Source organism: Malus domestica, chromosome 17 (genome assembly GCF_042453785.1).
Source record: "Malus domestica chromosome 17, GDT2T_hap1".
In the NCBI taxonomy this organism is placed as follows: Eukaryota; Viridiplantae; Streptophyta; class Magnoliopsida; order Rosales; family Rosaceae; genus Malus; species Malus domestica.
The window spans coordinates 24651248-24674772 of record NC_091677.1 but is presented as its reverse complement, the minus strand read 5'-3'; the positions used below and the strand labels follow the sequence as shown (position 1 = coordinate 24674772).

The window sequence follows — 23525 nt, the reverse complement described above, 5'->3', positions numbered from 1 at the left end:
TACAAATGAAACTTAAGAATCAGCAACATGATTTCCTTCTCGATAAATATATGTATATATGAACCGCATTTCCTTCTCATACGTGTATTCTAGTACTATCAAATGAGGACAATTGAAGGAAATTTCAGAATTTCCAAATCTAAATTTAAGAGAGAGCTAGACTATCTCCAATGGCGTTGGCAAATAAAGTAAGCAAAATTGTATTTTAATTATTTATCTTCGTCCATTTGTTTATCATTGGCAAAAAGTTAAAATGGTATAATTTAAGGGTTGTGCTACACACATCAAATTCATACACTAAATTTGTAGATTAAACGACGTGGCACATTTTAAATCATATAAATTTTATTACAAATATTAATCAAATTCCAACTTAAATTAAAATACAAATTTAATTGATATCACATCATTTGATTTGGTATGCTTGCCTAGCATTATTCATAATTTAATAATTTATTGAAGGACTGGATCAAAGAGTATTTTATTGTAAAAAGAGACGTAGGGTCCGATTTGTCTATTCATATTGAAGTAGACAATACTGCTTACTTTAAGAGAGCAAATTTTGCCTACTCAATTGCCTAACCATTATGTCAAAAAAACCAAAAAAAAAAAAAAAGCCTAACCATTATATCAAAAAAAATAAAAAATAAAATTGCCTAACCATTAATCTCAACCCAAGTAACGAGGAGGCCCACGCAACCAAAATGGCCACAAGCGAAAAGCGAAGAAACCTACTATAACGGTTACCCGCAGCCGCGGCCACTACCACCGCCACCACCACCATAGAGTTGGTGGAGACAACCAGCCATCGCAAGAAGCATAACACTTATCTCATTCTTTGTCTCACTTCGGTGGTATGGAGCCAAATCCTTCCGAAACAAGCCTTGGACAATTCTACTTCTTGCACTTGGTTCTATTTCGTCAACAGTGACAGTATGATTTGGGTTGTCCATGAAAATAAATCCATCCGGTTCCATTTAATTTTACCGATGTTTTAAGTTCGATTCTCGTCAAAAACGAATTTATACCAAATTATTATGACCAACCCATTATGAGACTTAACTCACTCCCTTAACCCTGACCCCTTTTGGTGGGTTAGATGAGATAGGTTATGATCAATTAAAATGAAATTGAGGGATTGTTCTGCCGTGACACCCGATGTGATGTTATGACTTAACAATAAATCAATTAAACCGAATGCTACAAAACATAACCTTTCCTCGAAACTATTTAACTCTCAACTGTTGAATTTACAAGTAGAAAACAAACAAACAAACTCACTCTCAATATGCATTTTTACAGAACCCGGCGCTCAACAAATTGTCAGCTAACCGGAGCACTCACTTGTGTTCATCTTCTGTATCCTGCAGAACAGCACCTCTTACTTTTGCCCTGTTAAGAATAAATTTGTTATTCATGTGAAGCGAACCGGAGCACTCACTTGATTGTTCTCGTATATATGGTAAATATGTAACAGTGAATTTAGAAAGAAAGGATTGATGTGCGTTCAAGAGACAAACTTACCTACGATATGCAGGCACAACCCGATTGGCAGTTGCTGAGTTGGTATCACGACCCGCTCGTTTCTCTGCCACAATAACATAGAGATGTTCAGTTGATACACGATGATAATACAAAATTGCGTGAGATGAATCCCAATAACTGTAAGCAGGGAATAGAGGAAAAAGAACAAAGACAACAAAATGAATATGATTACTCAACAAGAATATATGCTCAAAAGTAAAAATTTGAGACTCGGATGAGCTCTGTCGATTACTGAATAATATTGGCTAACATAGTTAAGAAATGTACTAAATCCCACATAGTTACCATGCACTCTGAATGATGTCGCACACAGACGCAGCTTAACTTTTAAACTTACTCATCTTTTTCATTTCTTCTTGCATATTTCACTCTAAGACTGAACATAATAAAACCTGAACTCATGGCTACTTCGAAAGCAATCAACAATGCAAACAAGCACAGAAGAAGATATTTAGAAGTTGACCTACATATTTATCAAGAACCAGCAACATGATCAACAATTTAATTTTTCTTTTCTATTGTCTTACTAATATGAAAATGCACACGCACATATTGCATTGTTTGGGAAACTCGGAACTTCTCACTTTACCAAAACAGCAAATGCTTTAGGCAGAAACAATTAATTCACACCTGGAGAATTATTTACACCATTACTGAATAGTCCAGAAGCATCTGCTCTATCTGAGGAATTAATCCTTTGTAACTTTTGCCTTCTTGTATACTGTTCCAGTTGGCTCTGAATACTAGCATTTTTTTCCTAAAAGATATAAGAAACAAATTTAGGTACATAATGGACTGGTGATAACTAAAAGATAAATTAGTGGACAGAGAATAAAAAATCTGGATAAAGTGCACATTAACAATGAATAAAAATGATGTACGGTACATAAACGTAATCCTGAAACCATAGAGTAACCACAAACTCCAACTGGTAAAACGAACTATTCATTATTGGCTGGTTTGCTACAGTGTCACTCAGTATTTCACCTATGAAACTGTATAGTCAGGAAGAGGAGCAACTCTATGGAGAGAACCATGCCGAAAGTATACAAGAACAATCAATATTTGAGAGCTTTATTGTCATGCTCCCATTAAGATAAAATCGTGGCTCCGGCACTGGGAACATGCCAAATATTCTTCCGTGTAGGAATATGTAGACACATAATTCAGTATAGTATTGACATTTTTCCGTGTCCCAGAATGTGTGAAGACACAGAATAAATGCTTTAAATAATAATAGAGTGCAGCAGGGAGGTATACCTTTTCCGCTGATATCAATGTTGACAATTCAACAGAGCACTGTTGTTCTGAAGCACAATGAGAAAGAAGTACAATCAATTCCAGCACAAGAAGAAGAGAAATAACAAGTAGACAAATCAAGCAGAGATGCACAAACAAGGGATTTAAGATACACAATAATGTCCGAAAAAATAAACGTGATGCAATAAGTATAGAAGGTGTAATAGCCAATTCAGAAAAACACAACGTAGGCAAAAGAATGACAATGCAGCCTTCTGCTGCAGGATATTGAGAGGACAACCTTCCACGTAAGACTCATGGAGGTTTTTAAATTCTCCAAAAAGCTGAAGAGATAGATTTGCAATAGCCTCACTAGCAGCAGTATCCACAAGTTTTGTGAGAGAAATGGAAATTCGAGGCATTCCTTTTGATTTTTGAGCAATTAATTTTGCATGTGCACAACCTGAAATACACATAACAGAGTCTACGTAAGCATTTAGCATATTTCCCTTATCAAAGTTTATACATCTACATGCTGTTGCAGATATAAGATTGTGTATGTTGTTAACATACACAGCTTTTATTCTTAAGAAAAAAACAGCTCAAAAATTTACTCGTCCATCCAAAACATTAAAATAAAAAACTTTTCAAAGTGTCAAGAATTTTTTATAGCTTGTTCAAGTTAGCATCATTTTTTTAAGGCCGGACGGTTCAGTCAGCATATATAATTAGAGCGGTGCTAGAAGTGATTAATTTGACGATGATGGATTATCAACTATTCGAAGGATTTAGTTTTGGGGTGGTTGGTATGGTGGGGTGGTGGGGGTGATGGTGGGCTACAATTCTGTGAGTCAGTGGTATGCCTTTCCCTTTTTATTTGAATTTTTAATTTATTTACAACAACAACAACAACAACAACAATTAAATGAATTTTTAATTTATTTAATTGTCGAAATTTTTTTATGAAGTTCAGTGGCAACTTCCTAATTACATAGAAAAGGCAGTCTTCAAAACAAGCAAACAAAAGGAAACTACGAAGTTGGACACGTGACTTAACCAAAAGCTTTGGACTGATGGAGCGCCTGAGCTAGAATCTGTTGCTAGCACAACTCAAATGATTATACAATTCAAGTGTAAAAAATAAAATTTGTACAGCTAACAAACCGAGTACGACTACATGGACCACATTTACTGAACAAATCTTTCATGGAGATGGGACTCACCTCATCTTTGTGAGAGATGCAGTCAACATTAAATGTACAAATGAGAAAGGGGGGTGGGGGAAGACGGGAGGCATTTTCTGGTCGCCCCTTGCGTGCTTGGTGAGGTAATGTGGCTACTCTAAACATTCCATCAGTTATATCAACGTTCCAACAAAAATACTTTTAATCAATTGAACATTTTTGAATAATGGAAGGGGAAAGGGATACATGTATGGTCGTCATATTGAGCTTAATACCAATAAAGAAGAGCTTTTGGTAGAGACTCCAAAACATTACAAGAATAATTATCATTCAAAGAGCTACGTAATTCCACTAGGGTTAATACAAGTAAAACATGCGAGTTGAAGATAGTTACTGCTAAGTTGTGAATAATTATGCATACACGTGTGTTAAGTCGTCTTAAATTAGACTTTGAACACTCAATAATCAAATTTCTGACTTTTCCGCATCTGAAGAGACTTGAAGGGAATATCAAGTATTTCTAAGTCAAAATATGAAATTAGGGGTTTTCCCTTTTTTCACATTGAGGATGACGAATTCCCCTCAAGCTAAATGGAAGTCTGAATTCCACTCTCAAGCTTCCTCATTTTCAAGCAAAACCAGGTAAAAAAAGTATTTGTTCAGGACTTCTCTCAAATACATTGAAGTTGAAGAATAAACCGTTATCATGTCTATAAGAGTTACGACTACTCAAGCAGAGTCAGGACCAAGAAATGTCATAAACCAATTAGAGATTTGAGTAAAATCCCGGCCCCGGTAAAACAACAGCATGCTCCTAAAGCCTCACCATTCTTTGCTATTAAATTAGTAACATATAAAATACGGAATAACACATAAAATCCGGCACCGCATATAAAGGCAGAAAAACTCATAATTCACTCTAGTAATTTGATGATTCCAAATGATTGGAAAAACGAAACAAAAATGACACCGGCCTCCAGTACTAGTACTAGTATTGCAGGAATGGAATGGTGAATGATTCATTTCATGATTAAAAAAGAAAAGGGTATATAGTATGTACCATCATCGAAAGCAAGCTTTACGTCTTGAGACTTTAGGGAAGCAACAAGATAGTCTATGAACTCTGACCAAGACCCTCCTATGCCAATGCTGTCCCTCTGCAACTCACCAATTACAATTTACATACATACATACATGAACGCATTTAAACAAAATCAATAAATAAATTAGAAACTTTTGGGAGAAGAAATACCAGGTCGTCGAGCTGGGAGACGGACCGCACGGCCTCCCAGTGATTGGAGTGGAAATCGGTGACATGGATTCTGAGGTGCGCAGGACCAGCGGTGGAGCCATGGACGTGGAACAGGAACTGCCGCGGCGGAGTCAAAGCATTAGCTGGCCCCTCCACCCTGGGCTGCCCGAATATGGGCTTCAAATCTACTTCTAACCCCTCCATTTTTTGGCTTCAAATCCTGCATCCCATGCTCATCTCTACCAATTTTCTCCGGCGCCAAATTGCGTTAGTGGCTTCGAAGATCTGACCTCGTCGGGTCGATTGGCAACTGTAGCTTCGAATATGGAGTTGTCGATCTCAATCTGCAGATGTTAATCCGCTGTTACAATTGTTGGGGGAGGGGATGGACGGCGAGGGAAATTGTTTGCCGGTTGGCTTGGGAATCGTTGTGTGGCATGAATGAGGGACGCTAGGGTAGTTTGGGAGAGGAAGAAGAATGAACGACGGCGTTTTGATTTCTTTAGTCTCATTCATAACATATGAGCGCGTTTGTTTGGCTTCGTTAAGTTTCACTAGACTGGAACGGGTTACTAGTTCGTTTTGGTGTGAGAAAGGGACTGACTTTAATGGGATTAAGTTGAACTCCAGTTGACTAAATCATTTGCTACGCGACCTTAGCGAGACCCCCTTCCCCCAAAAGGGGAGGATTGTTAATCTCGTCTCCAACACCTGCTTCACTTCGCCTCAGACCTGTTGTCTGCTTCAGTTGGGGTCAACGGCAATTCCTCTTTTTCTTGAGCATTTTTTCTAAAGTTATTTGAGCTTGTCTTAGTTTTTCTGAGCGGTTGTCTCAAATTTGGATGGTATGTTCGTCTTGTATTTTCTTCTAGTTTATGTTTTTCCTCTCTCTCTTTCTTGATCTATAGATTTTCATCTTCCTCCACCACTTTCTTTCATCCTTGCCACACCCACCTCATCTCCTTAGCACTTGTTTTGCTTCTTACCTCAGATCTCAAGCCCTAGATTTATCAATTTTTAGGGGGTGTAGTCAAATTAGGATTTGGTAGGATTTTAATATACTTTAAAATCTGGGTATAATCGATTAGAGTTTTAAAAGAGGATTTTAAAAGATTCTGAAATCATGGCGTAGTCAAATTAGGATTTAAGAGGATTTAAAAGAATACATTTAAATCCAAGGTAGTCGATTTAAGAGTTTAAAAATACATTCAAATCTAGGTATAGTGAGAATGTTCAAGATTTATTAGGATTTTAATGGCCAATGGATTTTGAGGGATTTGAAGGTGGGTGGTATAAATACAAAGTGCCATCAAGAATCTCATCCTTCCCACCCCATGTGATTTCTTTTCACGTTCATCACAGAAGTGGAAGAGTTTTGTCTCTCATATTCCTCTATCGCCACAAGGTATTGCAGCTTTCTTCCCAATTTGTATAATTCTTGTATGGTTAATCTGTTTAAATGCTGGAAAAACCATATATGTATGTAATGTGTTTGTACCATACTTGACCAATCACAAAACTATCGAGCACCGGTCAACGTTATATTGTCAAGGACCCAGAAGAGTTTTCCTCCAACCAGGAGACCAATCACAACGCGACACGTGTTGACATCATAAGCCAATCACAGTGTGACACGTGTCAACATCAGAGGTCAATCACAACACGACACGTGTCAATGTCAGAACAAAACTAGAAATTCTCTTCTATAAAAGGAGATCATTCTGCCACGATAATCCCTAATGCAATTTGTACTAAATCATTCACTAGAACTCACTAAAGGAGAGCTTGAACCTATGTACTTGTATAAACCCTTCACAATTAATGAGAACTCCTCAACTCCGTGGACGTAGCCAATCTGAGTGAACCACGTACATCTTGTGTTTGCTTCCTTGTTTCTGTCCATTTACATACATATACATACTAGTGACCGGAGCAATCTAGCGAATGTCACAAACTTAACACTTTCTGTTGTACCAAAGTCTTCACTGATTTTGTTGCATCCACATAATGAAAAGAGAAAACCTACATGCAATGGATTAAAAAGGGAAAGGGAAGAAATCCTCCCTTTCTTTCCTTTCGGTGCAAACCTTTCAGAAATCTGTATCAGATATTATGCATCCGGGAGTGTGCTGGCAGGTTGAATTTTTAGTGTACATAAATTTTCAATTTTTTTTCTTTCAATTTTTCAGATTAAACTGTAGAATTTACCCTTTAGGATCGAAATACCAATCGAAACAAAAAGACCCAACTCATAATTTTTGGTTAGGACAAGGAAAATTTGAAAATCAGCGTGGGAGGATCAAAGTTTGGTGCTTTCTGGGAAAAAATTGGGTTTTTTGTGGTGTTTGTTTGATGGATTTATTGGTTGATTCAAAAGGGGAAGGGGACGGCGGAGGAAGTGGAAGAAATGACGGTTCATGGGGTTTTTTATGGTGCATGTTCATGTGAAGTCAGGGGGTCATCAATTGGCCAAGGAGTTGACTATTCCCCATCTTGTTGCAATTGGTAAAAGCTTGCTGCTTTCCCCCTTTTATTTTTTTCAATCATATATTTTGATATCTATTTAGTAATTTTAGATGAGACGATGATGATGTTGATCGAATGTGTGTGTTTGGATTAATTGTGGTGATGATGATGATGCTGATGGAATGTGTGTGTATAGATATCTATTTAGTAATTTTAGATGATGATTATGAATTTATCATGATGCTGTTTAGTAATCATAGATGGTGTGTGTGTGTGTAGATTAATTGTGGTGTGTGTATATAGATTAGATGATGGTTTCGATGTAAAAAATTCATGGTTAGTGGCATTTGGGTATGTTGTTAACTTCTTTATGATTTTGTTTATTTGATTGGGTAGTTTATATAATGTCTCGATCAAGTATGGAAGTGGAAGGTGGGGAAGAAATGGAAGTGGAGCAAATGGTGGAAGAACAAATTGAAGAAGAAGAAGAAACCGATGAAGAAGAAATTGAGGAAGAAGAACTTTATGAAACCATTAAATATTTATTGATGGCAATTCAAGTTGTAGTTAGGGATGAACAACGGTTATGGCAGGTAGGTAACCGCAATTTTTTACCCATGACCGTTTAAGCTTTTATCCGCATAACCGTTTACCCGTTGAATATTTACATAAACGGGTATACCCATACCCATAACCGTTTATAAATGATTAACCATACCTATAACCTCATACCTATTTAACCATAACCGCGTACCCGTTTATCCATTTTTAACCCGTCTACCTATTTTTTTAACAACTTGAAAATTAAAAAGAAATTTGTCATAATTTTATTTTTCTAACAATTAAATACCGTTATAAATACATGTAACATGAATTTTTGTATTAACGGCAATATTATTTATGAATGTCTCCCAATTATTGACGGTCAATCTATTACAAGAATCATGAATGGTTGGAGGTTAATTAATATTCTTGTTGAAGGAAAAATTTTGTCCTAGCTAAGAACAAGTATGAACATTTGAATACATATGCAAGCTATAAACACTTTAAAGTAGGCATGCACCCAAAAACAATTCATAAAACCCATGACTTTCAAAGCCTAGTATATGGTGAACCAATGAACTCTTTAACAACATTAAAGAGAAGTAAAGATTTAGAGTTTCTTTACCCTTGAAGCTCATCCTTGTTTACACAAGGGATTCACCCAAGTGGAGGGCCTTCAAGTCACCTCCAAGCTCCTTGAATATTCCTTGTGATTTTCCTCCTTTTAGTGCTCCTTTGATTCTTTGAGGATTTGAAGATTTGTTCTCCAAAACACCAAAGTTTGATGTCTCTAAGTCTCTTCACCAAGGATGTATCTTGTGAAGATGATATGGATGACTTAGGGAAGAAGAGATTGCTAGATGTTCCTCCCCTTAGTGGCCGGCCTCTTGGAAGAAAAAGAGAGAAAATGTTTCACCCAATTTCATCAAGAAAACCCTTAAATGAAAATAAAGCTATAAAGTTGAATTTATACTTCATTACAAGTGAGTGGCAAACTTGTAATTAATCCAAGTTTGCCATATTCACCCTAATGGCCGGCCCTCATTTGTTATTAGGCTAATTTGCCCATTTTGTTTTAGTTGTCATACAACTTAAACATAATGGGCCTTGTGGACCAAAACGCTTTTGGGCCCCGAAACCCAAAACCAACATATAAGCCCAATACGAACATTTCGTATAATTAATTAACTATTTAATTAATCTTGACCATTCTTCAATTAAACCATTTAATTGTTTATCCATTTCATTTGATTTCTTCACATACATCCTTACTCGGTGTACGATCCATTAGGTTCCAATTAACGAGGCAGTGGGCGATTGTTACTCTTAACGATCGATTGTGAATTGAAACCACATTTCAATTCTCCCTTTATTGATTAGTGTTTGCTAACCATTAAGGCTTCCACAAACCATGAGTGACGCCTAGCAGCATATCATGGTTACCCAAGCTAAGTAGAATTGGTTGGAGAACCTATCCAGTTACAACTACAATGCAATACGGTACTTCTCTAATACAATATTCTTAATCACATTGTTTAAGTGATAATTTGTTTCATGTCCACTATCCAATGTGATACTTTCCTATATGATTCCCTTGAATATGATTTGAAACAAACTTCCTAAGTCATATTCATTTGTTTTGGCCAAAGACTTTAGAATCATATCTTAGAGTATTCTCCTTCCACCATGGAAGGTTAGAGATCCCTTGTTGTGCATTCATATGCCTACATGACTAGATAGCTTGACCCCAACAATGCCGTGGACACTCCGAGGGAATGCCGTTGACATGATTAAAGATCAAGAACCTAACCATTAGACATCTATGATGCCTCAGGTCAAAGGACTACTTTGCATATTGCAACTTTAGAGTTCATACATGACATGTATGTTCGAACTCTCTTTTGATCGTAGTTCAGTGTACTCGATTACTCTTTCGAGCACCTATGTGTTTGTCTTAGTATCCAACACCAAATGACTTGAGACTAGTCATACTCACGCTTGAGTCAACATAACACATACTAACCTTAGCGGATTGTCAATGCCCAATTGGCAATCCTATGACTAGGAACGTTTTAGGAATGAACATAAGAGAATGGTCTCGATAATCTAACTCACTTAGATCACTTGTCTCTTAGATCAAATACATCCCTTGGATTCCCTTATTGCTTAAACACATGATACAATAAATAGTGATTAACAATAAGCTTTGCCCTCTATTAAACATATAAAAGTTTAATACATTAAGTATTCCAAAAAGCTATTACATCAAATGAGTGGCTTTGTGGGCATACTTCCAACAATCTCCCACTTGCACTCAAAGCCATCCTCCCATGTATCTAATACCCATCTTTTCCATATGACGGTCAAGCTGGATTTGAGACATTGGCTTTGTCAGTGGATCTGCTACGTTATCGGCTGAAGCAACTTTGAGGATGTTGATTTTCCCCTCGGCAGCATATCTTCTAATGATATTAAAGCGTCTGTCAAAATGCTTGTTCTTTTGATGTGCCCTGGGTTCCTTGGCTTGAGCTATCGCCCCACTATTATCATAGTACAAAGTTACTGGTGATGTAATGGTTGGAACCACTCCAAGTTCAGTGATGAACTTCTTCATCCAGAACGCTTCTTTGCCGGCTTCAGCTGCAGCGACATATTCAGCCTCTGTTGTGGAATCAGCAATTACACTTTGTTTCTTGCTCTTCCAACTAACAGCCCCACCATTCAGAGTGAATACATATCCGGAGTTGGAACTTTTATCATCGACGTCAGATTGGAAATCTGTGTCTGTATAGGCTTCCACTCGCAACTCTGCCGCTCCTCCATATACGAGGAACATGTCCTTAGTTCTTCTTAAGTACTTAAGGACTGTCTTGACAGCTGCCCAGTGTTCTGGTCCTGGGTTAGATTGATATCGACTAGTAATGCTCACAACATATGCGATATCAGGCATTGTGCATATCATGGCATACATGAGACTCCCTATGGCAGAAGCATAAGGAATAACATTCATTTGCCGTATCTCTTCAGGAGTCTTAGGTTCCATGGACTTAGAAAGGTGAATTCCATGTCTAACAGGAAGAAAACCTTTCTTAGATTGTTCCATCTGGAACCTACTTAGCACCTTATCAATGTACATAGATTGGGATAATCCAATTAATCTTCTGGATCTATCACGATAGAGCTTTATCCCAAGTACATAAGATGCATCTCCTAAATCTTTCATGTGGAAGGTTTTGGACAACCACACTTTTACAGAAGAAAGTATTGCAGTGTCATTCCCGAATAGTAATATGTCATCTACATATAACACTAGGAATACTACTGCTTCCCCAACGACCTTTTGATAAACACAATTGTCGTCTTCGTTTTGAGTAAAACCAAACGTTTTGATTTCAGTGTCGAAACGAATGTTCCAGCTCCTGGAGGCTTGCTTAAGTCCATAAATGGACCTTTGAAGCTTGCATACCTTAGTCTTTTCAGACTTGGACATGAAACCTTCGGGTTGAGTCATATAGAGCTCTTCCTCTAGGTAGCCGTTCAGAAAGGCCGTCTTCACGTCCATTTGCCATATCTCATAATCATGGTACGCAGCTATAGCAAACAAAATCCGAATGGACTTAATCATGGCTACATGAAAGAAAGTTTCTTCATAGTCAATCCCTTCTCTTTGCCTATAACCCTTGGCTACTAGTCTAGCCTTATAAGTCTCCACGTTCCCATCAACGCCTATCTTCCTCTTGAAGACCCATTTGTTTCCAACAGGTACAATACCTTCTAGAGGGTCTACAAGAGTCCAGACCTGATTTTGATACATGGAATCCATCTCGGATTTCATGGCCTCTTGCCATCTCTTTGAATCAATGTCGGACATTGCTTCAAAGTAGTCCCTAGGGTCCTCCTTTGTGTCATTGTCACCTAGAAGGTGCAATTCCGCAAAGTCATTGTCTAAGCCATACCTCTTAGGTGGCTTACTAACCTGTTCAGATCTACGTGGAGCTAGGGGTTCAGGAACAGGGTTGTCAATATGTCGAGTGCTTGTTTGTGGTTCATTATTAATCTCATTAATTTCCATCTCTTTGCTTATAGTTCCTTTGAGAACAAATTGTTCCTCTAGAAACATAGCAGTTCTGGCGACAAAGACTTTCTGGTCGTCAGGATGGTAGAACTCATATCCCATAGTTTCTCTAGGATATCCCACAAAATAGCATCTTACTGATCTCGCTTCAAGCTTCTTGACATATGCTTCACAATCCCAAATCTTAACATGATTAAGACTTGGCTTTCTTCCATGCCATATCTCATAGGGCGTTTGTGAAACTGATTTGGAAGGTACTCTATTAAGCAAGTAAGCTGTTGTATATAGAGCGTATCCCCAGAATGTTACTGGTAGATCAGCGGAACTCATCATAGAACGAACCATGTTCATCAAGGTTCGATTTCTCCTTTCAGAAACTCCATTGAGTTGTGGAGTTCCCGGTGGAGTCCACTGTGATATTATTCCACACTCTTTGAGATAATATAGGAACTCATTACTCAGATATTCACCCCCTCGATCCGATCTTAGGATCTTTATCTGTTTCCCAGTTTGCTTCTCAACTTCATTCTTGAATTCCTTGAACCTTTCAAAGGATTCTGACTTGTACTTCATAAGATACACATAGCCAAACCGAGAGTGATCGTCGGTGAATGTGATATAGTAGGAGAAGCCTCCTCTCGACGTAGTAGACATAGGTCCACATACGTCAGTGTGGATTAACCCTAGAATTTCAGTGGCACGCTCTCATTTTCCAGTAAATGGAGATTTGGTCATCTTCCCTTTCAAGCAACATTCACAAGTACCCATCTGGTCATTACCTACTGGGCGGATATATCCGTCTTTCGACATCTTGTGAATCTTATCAAGGTTCACATGTCCAAGTTTAAGATGCCACATCTTTTCTTGGTTAACTTCTTCTCTAGCCCTTTTGGGTTTTGAGGTATTCCCGCTTGCAATACAGTGCATCCCACTATTCGTCTCTAGGTGAAAAAGTCCCTCTATCATATTACCATGAGAGATAATACGACCGTTCAAGTATAAAGTGCAACTCATTTTGTCAAACAATACTGAGTGCCCATCTCGTAAAAGCTTAGAGATGGAAATCAAATTCTTTATACATGAAGGAAAATATAAACAATTTTTAAGTTCCAGGACTTCCCCAGAGGGTAGGTTAAGCATGTAGGTGCCTATTGCTTTTGCAGAGATTTTAGTACCGTTCCCAACTCGCACAACCATCTCCTCATTGCGCAGTGACCTGCTCCCTGCTAGTCCCTGCATCGTATTACAGATATGTTGACTAGCGCCTGAATCAAATATCCAGGAATTGGAGCTCACTGTAAAAGCACTCTCTATGATAGAAATAGTCTCTTCAAAAGTTCGTGTCATAAGGCTCGCAATGCGCACCCTGTATTTCTTCTTCCAACGTTCATCCTTTCCACAATGAAAGCATGTTCCTTTGGATTTCTTTGCCTTCTTCTTATGCAACATTTTCCTTGTGTTTGCATTCTCACTCCCACTGTCCATTTTGAAACCTTTTTCAAATTTACAGCACATGTCAATCATCTCGTTTAAAGCATGATCGAATCTATTCACTTTATAGTTTACAATAAACTTAGTGAAATCATCCGAGAGAGATGCAAGGAAAAAGTCTTGGGCCATTTTTCCATCGATGGAAGTTCCTAAACTTTTAAGATCTTTAAATATCTTTTCCATCTTTTGTCCATGTTTATGGACCGATGCCCCCTTTGCCATCTTGGCATTCATTAGACTACAAACATTTGAGAATCGTACATTACTAGTCTCAATGTCATGCATCTTATGCAAACTTTCAACCATGGCACAAGAAGTGTTCATGTGCTTATGTAGCTTCATAAGCTCCTCACTAAGTGAAGTGAGGATTAAGCATTTGGCTTGTAAGTCATCCTCATAGTGTCTAACATAATTTTGACACTCCTCATTTGAAGCTAGTTTCGTAGGAGGTACATGAGGAGGGGATTGCTTAAGCACATACAATATGTCTTTCACCTTTGAGACATTCTCAATATGGCAATACCAAGCAAGGAAACGTTGGCCCTTAAGGCCCCTTTTGTCAAGTATAATGGTGGGTATAATTTTAGGCATGTCGTTAACTACATAACATAACAGAAATCGTATTAGATTGTTTGTTTAAAACTATTTGATTGGGTCTTTGAATCAAATAGTACCACCCACTATTTTTGGCAAATTCCACATCCCTCAATAGAATTCGAGAGTTATATTGAACTCTTAACGGGGTATGGGAGACTCACCATTACCAAGCCCACCTCACGATGATACGATATTGGTTAGCAAAAATAATGATGAGAGAATAACGCATTATTCATTTACAACTTTTGTAATTACCCATCCGTTTGGCCTCTAGAGAATGTTGCCTCACGATGATACGATATCGGCACCATTGCACTTAGTTAAGTCATTTCCACCATGCTTAGTTCATGAAGGGGTTCAAGAATAGCCTCACAATGATATGATATCGGCCATCCTCGTTGCCTACACTTACCTCATCATATGTTTATGGGCTCCTCCTGGATGTAAGCACATACTTTGAACTCCCCATGATAGGGTGAAGCCGGTGCATGAGTCACAAACGATTGGAGCCCACCACGGTGGAAGGCCTACGAAGAGATGTTCAAAACATCTCTCGGTTATCAACTTAATATTCGTTTGTCGAGGGAGTAGTTTTGGGCTACATCAAAATCATTTTAATCATATTAAAAGAACTTGGGCCTATCACAACTATTGGTCCAAGTTAATATGAATTTAGTAGTTTATAATACTCCCACTATTTCGAAGAAATAAGTGAGACTATATGGAACTACTAACGAATGCATTGCATCCTCATATGGACTATATAGTCATATTAGGTTTTAGGATGATTATGAACCGTTCGATTTGATCCAACACGAGCCTTGTGTTGGACCTTGGGTTTAAGGTAGATAGTTGTTGATTTTAGTTACGCGTTTAATCCAATTAAACCGTTATTTCCTATTGGGCGTTGGACCCAACTATTCCATTTTGCATACAAATAAACAAAGGAATACATGAAATAATAAGAAGGGCTTATGCCCTTTTACAACACAAATCAAATGATGGACTTATGTCCATTTACAACAAATTGAATTAATCAAATTACATTCAAATCTACACTACTAAAACCCAAACATTCATAATGTAAAGCGGCCAATCACATAACTCAATTATCGTGGCCATTGGTTCATAATCACCCTTTTCTTAATCAATCACATTAACTAAAAAAACAACTTAAACAATTGGTTTTTGGATCCATAGAATTGATTTAAATGGAACTAAATGAAATGAAAATCCAATTCTCATTAAGGAGACAAAACAATTTTGTTCTCATCCTTTTGGGCCAAAAGGAAACTATGACCACAACAATTGGGCCATAATGCAAATACAAAAACTTTTGGGGTCACTTTGTAAAAACACAATAGTCCACAACTTCATGTAATTACAACTAGATCCCAAAATTTTATTAATGTAAAAACATCATTAAAGGATCAAAACAATTCGTCCTTTAGTGTTTAGGGCCTTAACGTAAAAACGTAAACTTTTGGGCCAAAGTGCAAATACACAAAAGTATCAAAACTTTATATAATTGCATAAAAGACCCCAAAAGTACCCCCACTAGGGGGTGGCCGGTTTTGGAGTGGTAAAGGAGTGTGAAAGGGTTTTATGCAAGTTGATTTTGGTGGGTGAGGTAAAGGTGAAATTGATGGTTTGTAAGAAAATGTTTTGTAAAACATTTATGAGTTTTGACAAACATTAAAGCCTTTTAATCACTTCTCACCAATAACAATCACCCATCAAATAATAAACCAAAACTTTATGAAAAACATAAAACATTTGAATCAAAACTTCAAACCTTTTTGTTCTTGGCAAGAACTTCAAGAACATTTGAAGAACACCATGAAAACTCATAATAGCTCCATGAATGTTTTCATTCACCAAAACTTAATTTTTCACCACTCAAAAGAGGGCTAATATCCTAGGGTACTTAGGGGTTCCAAAAGTCACCTTAAAACCATTTTAACAAGACAAACATGAACCCAAAAAATCACCCTAAGGATTTGGCCGAATTTCCCAAAATACATGGCACCAAATTTTAGTTCCAATATTCATGCTTGAATGAAATACATCTACAACATTTGAGATGCTAAATTTTCTAGCAAAATTTATATATTCAAAAGCAAGAACAAAACTTGTAACATTTACAACATTTAAATCACATATTATGAAAATCACAAAACCCAAAAGGATTCACCATAAACTAGGCCTAGGCTCTGATACCACTTGAAGGAAAAATTTTGTCCTAGCTAAGAACAAGTATGAACATTTGAATACATATGCAAGTTATAAACACTTTAAAGTAGGCATGCACCCAAAAACAATTCATAAAACCCATGACTTTCAAAGCCTAGTATATGGTGAACCAATGAACTCTTTAACAACATTAAAGAGAAGTAAAGATTTAGAGTTTCTTTACCCTTGAAGCTCATCCTTGTTTACACAAGGGATTCACCCAAGTGGAGGGTCTTCAAGTCACCTCCAAGCTCCTTGAATATTCCTTGTGATTTTCCTCCTTTTAGTGCTCCTTTGATTCTTTGAGGATTTGAGGATTTGTTCTCCAAAACACCAAAGTTTGATGTCTCTAAGTCTCTTCACCAATGATGTATCTTGTGAAGATGATATGGATGACTTAGGGAAGAAGAGATTGCTAGATGTTCCTCCCCTTAGTGGCCGGCCTCTTGGAAGAAAAAGAGAGAAAATGTTTCACCCAATTTCATCAAGAAAACCCTTAAATGAAAATAAAGCTATAAAGTTGAATTTATACTTCATTACAAGTGAGTGGCAAACTTGTAATTAATCCAAGTTTGCCATATTCACCCTAATGGCCGGCCCGCATTTGTTATTGGGCTAATTTGCCCATTTTGTTTTAGTTGTCATACAACTTAAACATAATGGGCCTTGTGGACCAAAATGCTTTTGGGCCCCGAAACCCAAAACCAACATATAAGCCCAATACGAACATTTCGTATAATTAATTAACTATTTAATTAATCTTGACCATTCTTCAATTAAACCATTTAATTGCTTATCCATTTCATTTGATTTCTTCACATACATCCTTACTCGGTGTACGATCCATTAGGTTCCAATTAACGAGGCAGTGGGCGATTGTTACTCTTAACGATCGATTGTGAATTGAAACCACATTTCAATTCTCCCTTTATTGATTAGTGTTTGCTAACCATTAGGGCTTCCACATGCCTAGCAGCATATCATGGTTACCCAAGCTACGTAGAATTGGTTGGAGAACCTATCCAGTTACAACTACAATGCAATACGGTTCTTCTCTAATACAATACTCTTAATCACATTGTTTAAGTGATAGTTTGTTTCATGTCCACTATCCAATGTGATACTTTCCTATATGATTCCCTTGAATATGATTTGGAACAAACTTCCTAAGTCATATTCATTTGCTTTGGCCAAAGACTTTAGAATCATATCTTAGAGTATTCTCCTTCCACCATGGAAGGTTAGAGATCCCTTGTTGTGCATTCATATGCCTACATGACTAGATAGCTTGACCCCAACAATGCCGTGGACACTCCGAGGGAATGCCGTTGACATGATTAAAGATCAAGAACCTAACCATTAGACATCTATGATGCCTCAGGTCAAATGACTACTTTGCATATTGCAACTTTAGAGTTCATACATGACATGTATGTTCGAACTCTCTTTTGATCGTAGTTCAGTGTACTCGATTACTCTTTCGAGCACCTATGTGTTTGTCTTAGTGTCCAACACCAAATGACTTGAGACTAGTCATACTCACGCTTGAGTCAACATAACACATACTAACCTTAGCGGATTGTCAATGTCCAATTGGCAATCCTATGGCTAGGAACGTTTTAGGAATGAACATAAGAGAATGGTCTCGATAATCTAACTCACTTAGATCACTTGTCTCTTAGATCAAATACATCCCTTGGATTCCCTTATTGCTTAAACACATGATACAATAAATAGTGATTAACAATAAGCTTTGCCCTCTATTAAACATATAAAAGTTTAATACATTAAGTATTCCAAAAAGCTATTACATCAAATGAGTGGCTTTGTGGGCATACTTCCAACACTTGTATACATACATACATACATACATACATACTACGCATCAGTCTGCTAATAAGCTAATTTGATAAATATTTGGATTTTTATTTAGAAACATATGTTCATCGATCCAAGCCATTTAATTGATTTCTAATTTTTGGGTAAAATATTTATTGAAAACTCGAGGCCAATTATATATATATATATATATATATGTACGCATCAGCTGATAATATCATGTTTCTAAAAGTTCAAGGTAATCATTATCTTGAATTGGCCAAAGCTTCAAAAGACTCCAAAACAAAACTGTCGAACACTCTAATACTTTAGCACATTCAATCACATGTATTAAATATTGGCCCGTTCTATCAACTATATTTTTCTCTTAAGTAAGGCATATATATTATGTGGCCCTTTATAACCAAATATGTCTTAGGATACTAAACTTAGCTAGAAAGTCTTTTTTTTTTTTTTTTTTTTTTTTAGTTTTACATATATTAAAATAAATGGTTAAATGGGTACCCGTTTATAACCGTGGGTAATACCCATAACCGCCCATTTAAATTTCATGGGTAAACAATTATATCAATAACCATTTATTTATCTAAACGGTTATTCATAACCGTAACTGTCAAATTTAAATGGGCGGATAACCACGGTTACCCATAACCAATGGGTATTTGCCCAATCCACGTGCTAAAAGAGTTTATAATTACATTTGGACAACCTATTGAACGTCCTTTAAATCAACGATCAATTATTATGGAAGGATACAATTATATACATAAAATATTGAAAGAGGACCGTCCAGAGGATTTCCGAGAAAGGTATAGAATGTATTCTGATGTGTTTGTGAAGTTATGCACTATTATTAGGGAAAAAACACTCTTACGAGATACAAAATTCATTTGCATAGAAGAAATGCTTGCAACATTTTTGCTTATTGTTGGACATAATAGTAGATATTGTCTACTACGTGATACGTTTGGGCGATCACATTGGACTGTCAATAGAAATTTTAACAAAGTTTTGAAGACCTTGAACACAATAGCACCGGAGATGATGGCCAAACATGGATTAGCAGTGCCATCTAAAATCAAGGAAAGTATGATATTTTACCCTTACTTGAAGGTACGTATAGTGTGTCCTTTTTTTATTTTTTATTTTGTATCTTTCTAATTTATTCCAAATGATAAACTTAACACTCTTGTAGGATTGTATTGAAACTATTGATGGCACACATATCCCAACATCAGTGTCCGGATACGATGTAAGCAATTATCTTAATTGTAAGGGTGTCATATCACAATATGTATTAGCTGCTTGTAACTTTGATTTGGAATTCATGTATGTCCTTAATGGGTGGGAAGGATCGGCTCATGATTCAAGAGTACTAAATGATGCTTTGACAAGAAGGAATGGACTTAAAGTGTCACAAGGTATCAAATTATTATTTATCATTTTTATTATTATTTAATTTCACATTAATCCATTGAGTTGCATACTAAAATATATATTATCAGGTAAATATTTTGTAGTAGATTGTGGATTTTCAAATAGACGTAAGTTCTTAGCTCCTTATCAAGGAATCCAATATCATCTCCAAGAGTATAGTGGTTCGGGTCGTAAGCCTAGAAACGAAAAAGAGTTGTTCAATCTTCGTCATGCTTCTTTAAGAAATGTCATCAAGAGGATATTTGGTATTTTAAAATCATGATTCTTGATTTTAAGGATTGCACTTGCATTTCCATATGCAACACAAGCGGAGGTAATATTAGTTTGTGCAGTTTATGAATCTTCTTCGTCTCCACCATTGTCAGTTTATGAAGGGGATCTTGACCAAGATTTTCAAACACAAGAACAACAACGAAATATTGCTAATGAATGGAGATATAATATAGCTTTGGACATGTGGAGAGATGCCCATAATGATAACAATGTGAATGGAGGATAATGAGTCACAAATAATTCTAGTGTGGTAGTGATGAATTTCTGATGATGTTCTTGTAATGTTAGGTTTTGTGGTTGCGTTCGAGAAAGCAAAAAAAGAAAGAAGAAAATATTACTTGTAATGATGAATTTCTGATTAATATAAGGTTTTGTGGTTGTGTTTGAAACTTGGAATTTGGAATTTCATCTAATTGCTTAGCTACTATGATTACATTATTCTTCTGTGTATTTGAGCTCATGATTGTGCTTGCTAACACTTCAAATTTATTGTTAATGGATCTCCTTTGATTCAAAACGTTTATGTTTCTTGTGCATTATTTCATTTTATGTTATAAGATTGAACTAATAAATCCTAAGAAATCCACGAAAGAAATCCATACAAATCCATAGAAATCTATAATAGAAATTCATATAAATATGTCGAAATCCATATAAAAATGAGAATATTTTAAAATCCTTTAAAATCTGTCACTTAAAAAAAGTCTATTAAAATCTTATGAAATCCAAATCGACTACACCCTATCCCTCTGCCTCAGATTGTTGTTGATTCTCATCCCCATCCTTACCGCATTTGTGGACTTCAAGTCTATGGTGGTTCTTTTCCTTGATTGATTGAGAATGACGTAGGTTGGCTCAAGTACGAAACTCAAATCCCATCTTCTACATATGTCTTGTCGAGGCTTGTTCTTTGCCTATTCCTTACTTGTTATAATGGTGGCAGCGGTTCTTGTGATAGAGGAGTAGTCAGGGTTTCTAGAGTTTGTTCTTTTGTTTTTTTTTTTTTTTTGAAGAAACTGGAATCGATTAACCAGGGCACAGAAGCCACAAGAACAACAGAAGCCTACCCAGAGGCAAACAGCAGAGGAAACCTGGTAATGCAAGGGGATGAGAGACACAGACGCAACAAAACAACAACCAGCGTCCCCCCTCCCATTACCAAGCAAACTCAGGGAGGACAAGGGAGTCCATCATTACATAAAACATGAACCAAGGAAGATGGAGGCCTATTGACCCAAGTAAAATCACACATCTCCCTATTTCTTTGTTCTTTTGTTTTGGGCTTAAATCCTTGTATTGGCTCTTAATTTGTTGCTTGGCTGGTTCACATCTTTGATTATTACTTCACTTTGTAAATGGACCAATTGATTTACCTTTGTTTACGACAATAAATTACCATTTCCTTCTAACAAAAAAAAAAAAAAAACAAAAAACAAAAAAAAAACAGTTTCTTCAATTATACCGATTGAAACCTCTTACCCTCGATCTGGTTTTTTACCATTCAATAGCTACATAACCCTTGTGGCTGCAATCATTGGAGTCTTCGTGACTAGATTATTGTTTTTGGTTGCAATCTTTGTACCATTGAGTGGGAATTTGGGTGTGTTTTTGAGTCCTAACTTATATAATAAACACCAAAACAAAACGTATAGTGCGTACCAACACCCAACTCCCATGGTTGCTGTGTCGGCTTTGATCTTAAATGGTCTTGTCCTCCACCTGGGCTCAAACTTAATGTGGATGGAGCCTGGTGCAAGGAGACTAATCTGGGTGGTGTGGGGTTGATATTTCGGGATGCAAATGGAACTTGTGTGGCTGTTGCGAGTAGGAGATTTGGGGATATCTTCTCTTCTATTTACATTGAAGCACTTGCAACTAGAGAGGGTCTTTTGATGGTGTTCAAAAGGGATTTACAAAACATTTCGTTGGAAGGTCATTCGCTTTAGATCATTTCTGCATTAAAGGAGTCTTCTACGAATATGTCTACTACCGGACCTATCATTGAATATGCCAAATCCTTATTGTACTTGGTCATTGAAGCTACTGCGTCCCATGTTCATCATCAAGTTGACTATGTTGCCCATAGGCTTGCTCGTTTTGCCCTCTATGGAAGTGATTGTACTTGGTTTGATGAAACCCCCTCATTGATTTGTGATTTAATTGAGGAGTATTGCTCCATCCCTTGTACTGAGTAGCCTATTCCTGAATTTTAATGAAATCCTAATGTATTTTATCCACACAAAAAAAAAAAAAATTAGGATTCATTTTCAACACAACAATTTGATAAGCTTGCTAGGGTTGAAAACAAATAAGTGTTCATACAAATTTCACATTCATCATCATTATTGTAATTTAATTCGCTATTCAATCAAGTGACTACTGACTTTTCATGTTTCTGGGTCTATCAACGCGTATGACAACAAATCTATAGGAGCATTAGAAATCGTGGTTTCCTTGTGGCATATCCAACAACTGTCTCCTTATCTTTCTCGTCCCGCCCAAGAAAATCCAGTGCCTTCACATTGACTAGTTACAACTTTTCATGACTCACCATCTTTCCATGCAAGTTTTCAAAGAAGCTAAACAAAAGTCTATGAACTTTAGCCCAATTATAGCCTTAGTCTTTGTGCTAAATATATGTATGCATGTATTGATCTTTGAACTTGTTATAATGTGAAGTAATAGTCATTTTTACTAATTACGTTAAAATTTTCATCCAATTTTTGTCGTTTTAACCCTTTATTTTGAATGAAAGTTGTAACGGAGTTTGCTAAAAGAAATATTGTTCCACATTATAACAAGTTCAGGAATCAATACTCACGAAATTTTAGTTCAGGAACCAAAGCTCCAATTGAGCTAAAGTTGAGGACCATTGCTACAATTACCTTGAGATAGTTTGACAGCACGTCACATTTTCTTGTGGTCTCCTAAACCCAGGTTAAATCAACCAACAAAAGGGACGTACGCCGAGGGAATCCCATGTCAAGCACTCCAGGTAAAATCTGTAACAATATATATGCATTGGGCTAGCATATACATGCCTATTGAGCCTTCTTCCAAACAACAACATTTTTTTTGTCAAACGATAAATTTAGTTGAAAATGACTTGTAATCGAACGGTTCCATTAGTGTCGGCAGCTAAGATGTTAAACAATAATCACATCGGTTCAAAACGATCCCAAAGAAAACTCCCCTCTTCCTTCCAAACACCAGAGCATGCTTTTATACGTACGTTGCTTGCTGTAAAACAGCTAAGCTACCAGCCAGAGTTTGGAACAACGGAAGTTCACGTGCTGGTTGTTATGCAAAATACAACAAACAGCGATCTATCATCTATGGACAAAAGAATACA

At 36.8% G+C, this 23525-nt stretch overlaps 1 protein-coding gene across 1 annotated transcript; it reads right to left on the bottom strand.

Annotated features, from left to right (window-relative positions):
* Window positions 1-1161: 1161 nt before the first annotated feature.
* On the bottom strand, window positions 1162-6269 carry LOC103440690 (uncharacterized). The gene is made up of 7 exons (XM_008379383.4): window positions 5221-6269; window positions 5029-5125; window positions 3086-3247; window positions 2806-2852; window positions 2176-2302; window positions 1525-1588; window positions 1162-1392 (listed from the first exon to the last, which is right to left on the bottom strand). Exons 1-7 carry the CDS (start codon window positions 5422-5424, stop codon window positions 1341-1343), a joined length of 753 nt encoding a protein of 250 aa, XP_008377605.1. The 5' UTR covers window positions 5425-6269; the 3' UTR covers window positions 1162-1340.
* Between the last annotated feature and the right edge of the window lie 17256 nt (window positions 6270-23525).

What these genes read in the sequence shown, in the direction of transcription:
- LOC103440690 (XM_008379383.4), bottom strand. Translation starts at nt 5,424, where the DNA reads ATGGAGGGGTTAGAAGTAGATTTGAAGCCCATATTCGGGCAGCCCAGG. An exon ending in TCTCCCAGCTCGACGACCTG is followed by an intron (nt 5,126 to 5,220) that starts GTATTTCTTCTC and finishes GGTGAGTTGCAG; the next exon opens with AGGGACAGCATTGGCATAGG. An exon ending in GTTGTGCCTGCATATCGTAG is followed by an intron (nt 1,393 to 1,524) that starts GTAAGTTTGTCT and finishes TATTCTTAACAG; the next exon opens with GGCAAAAGTAAGAGGTGCTG.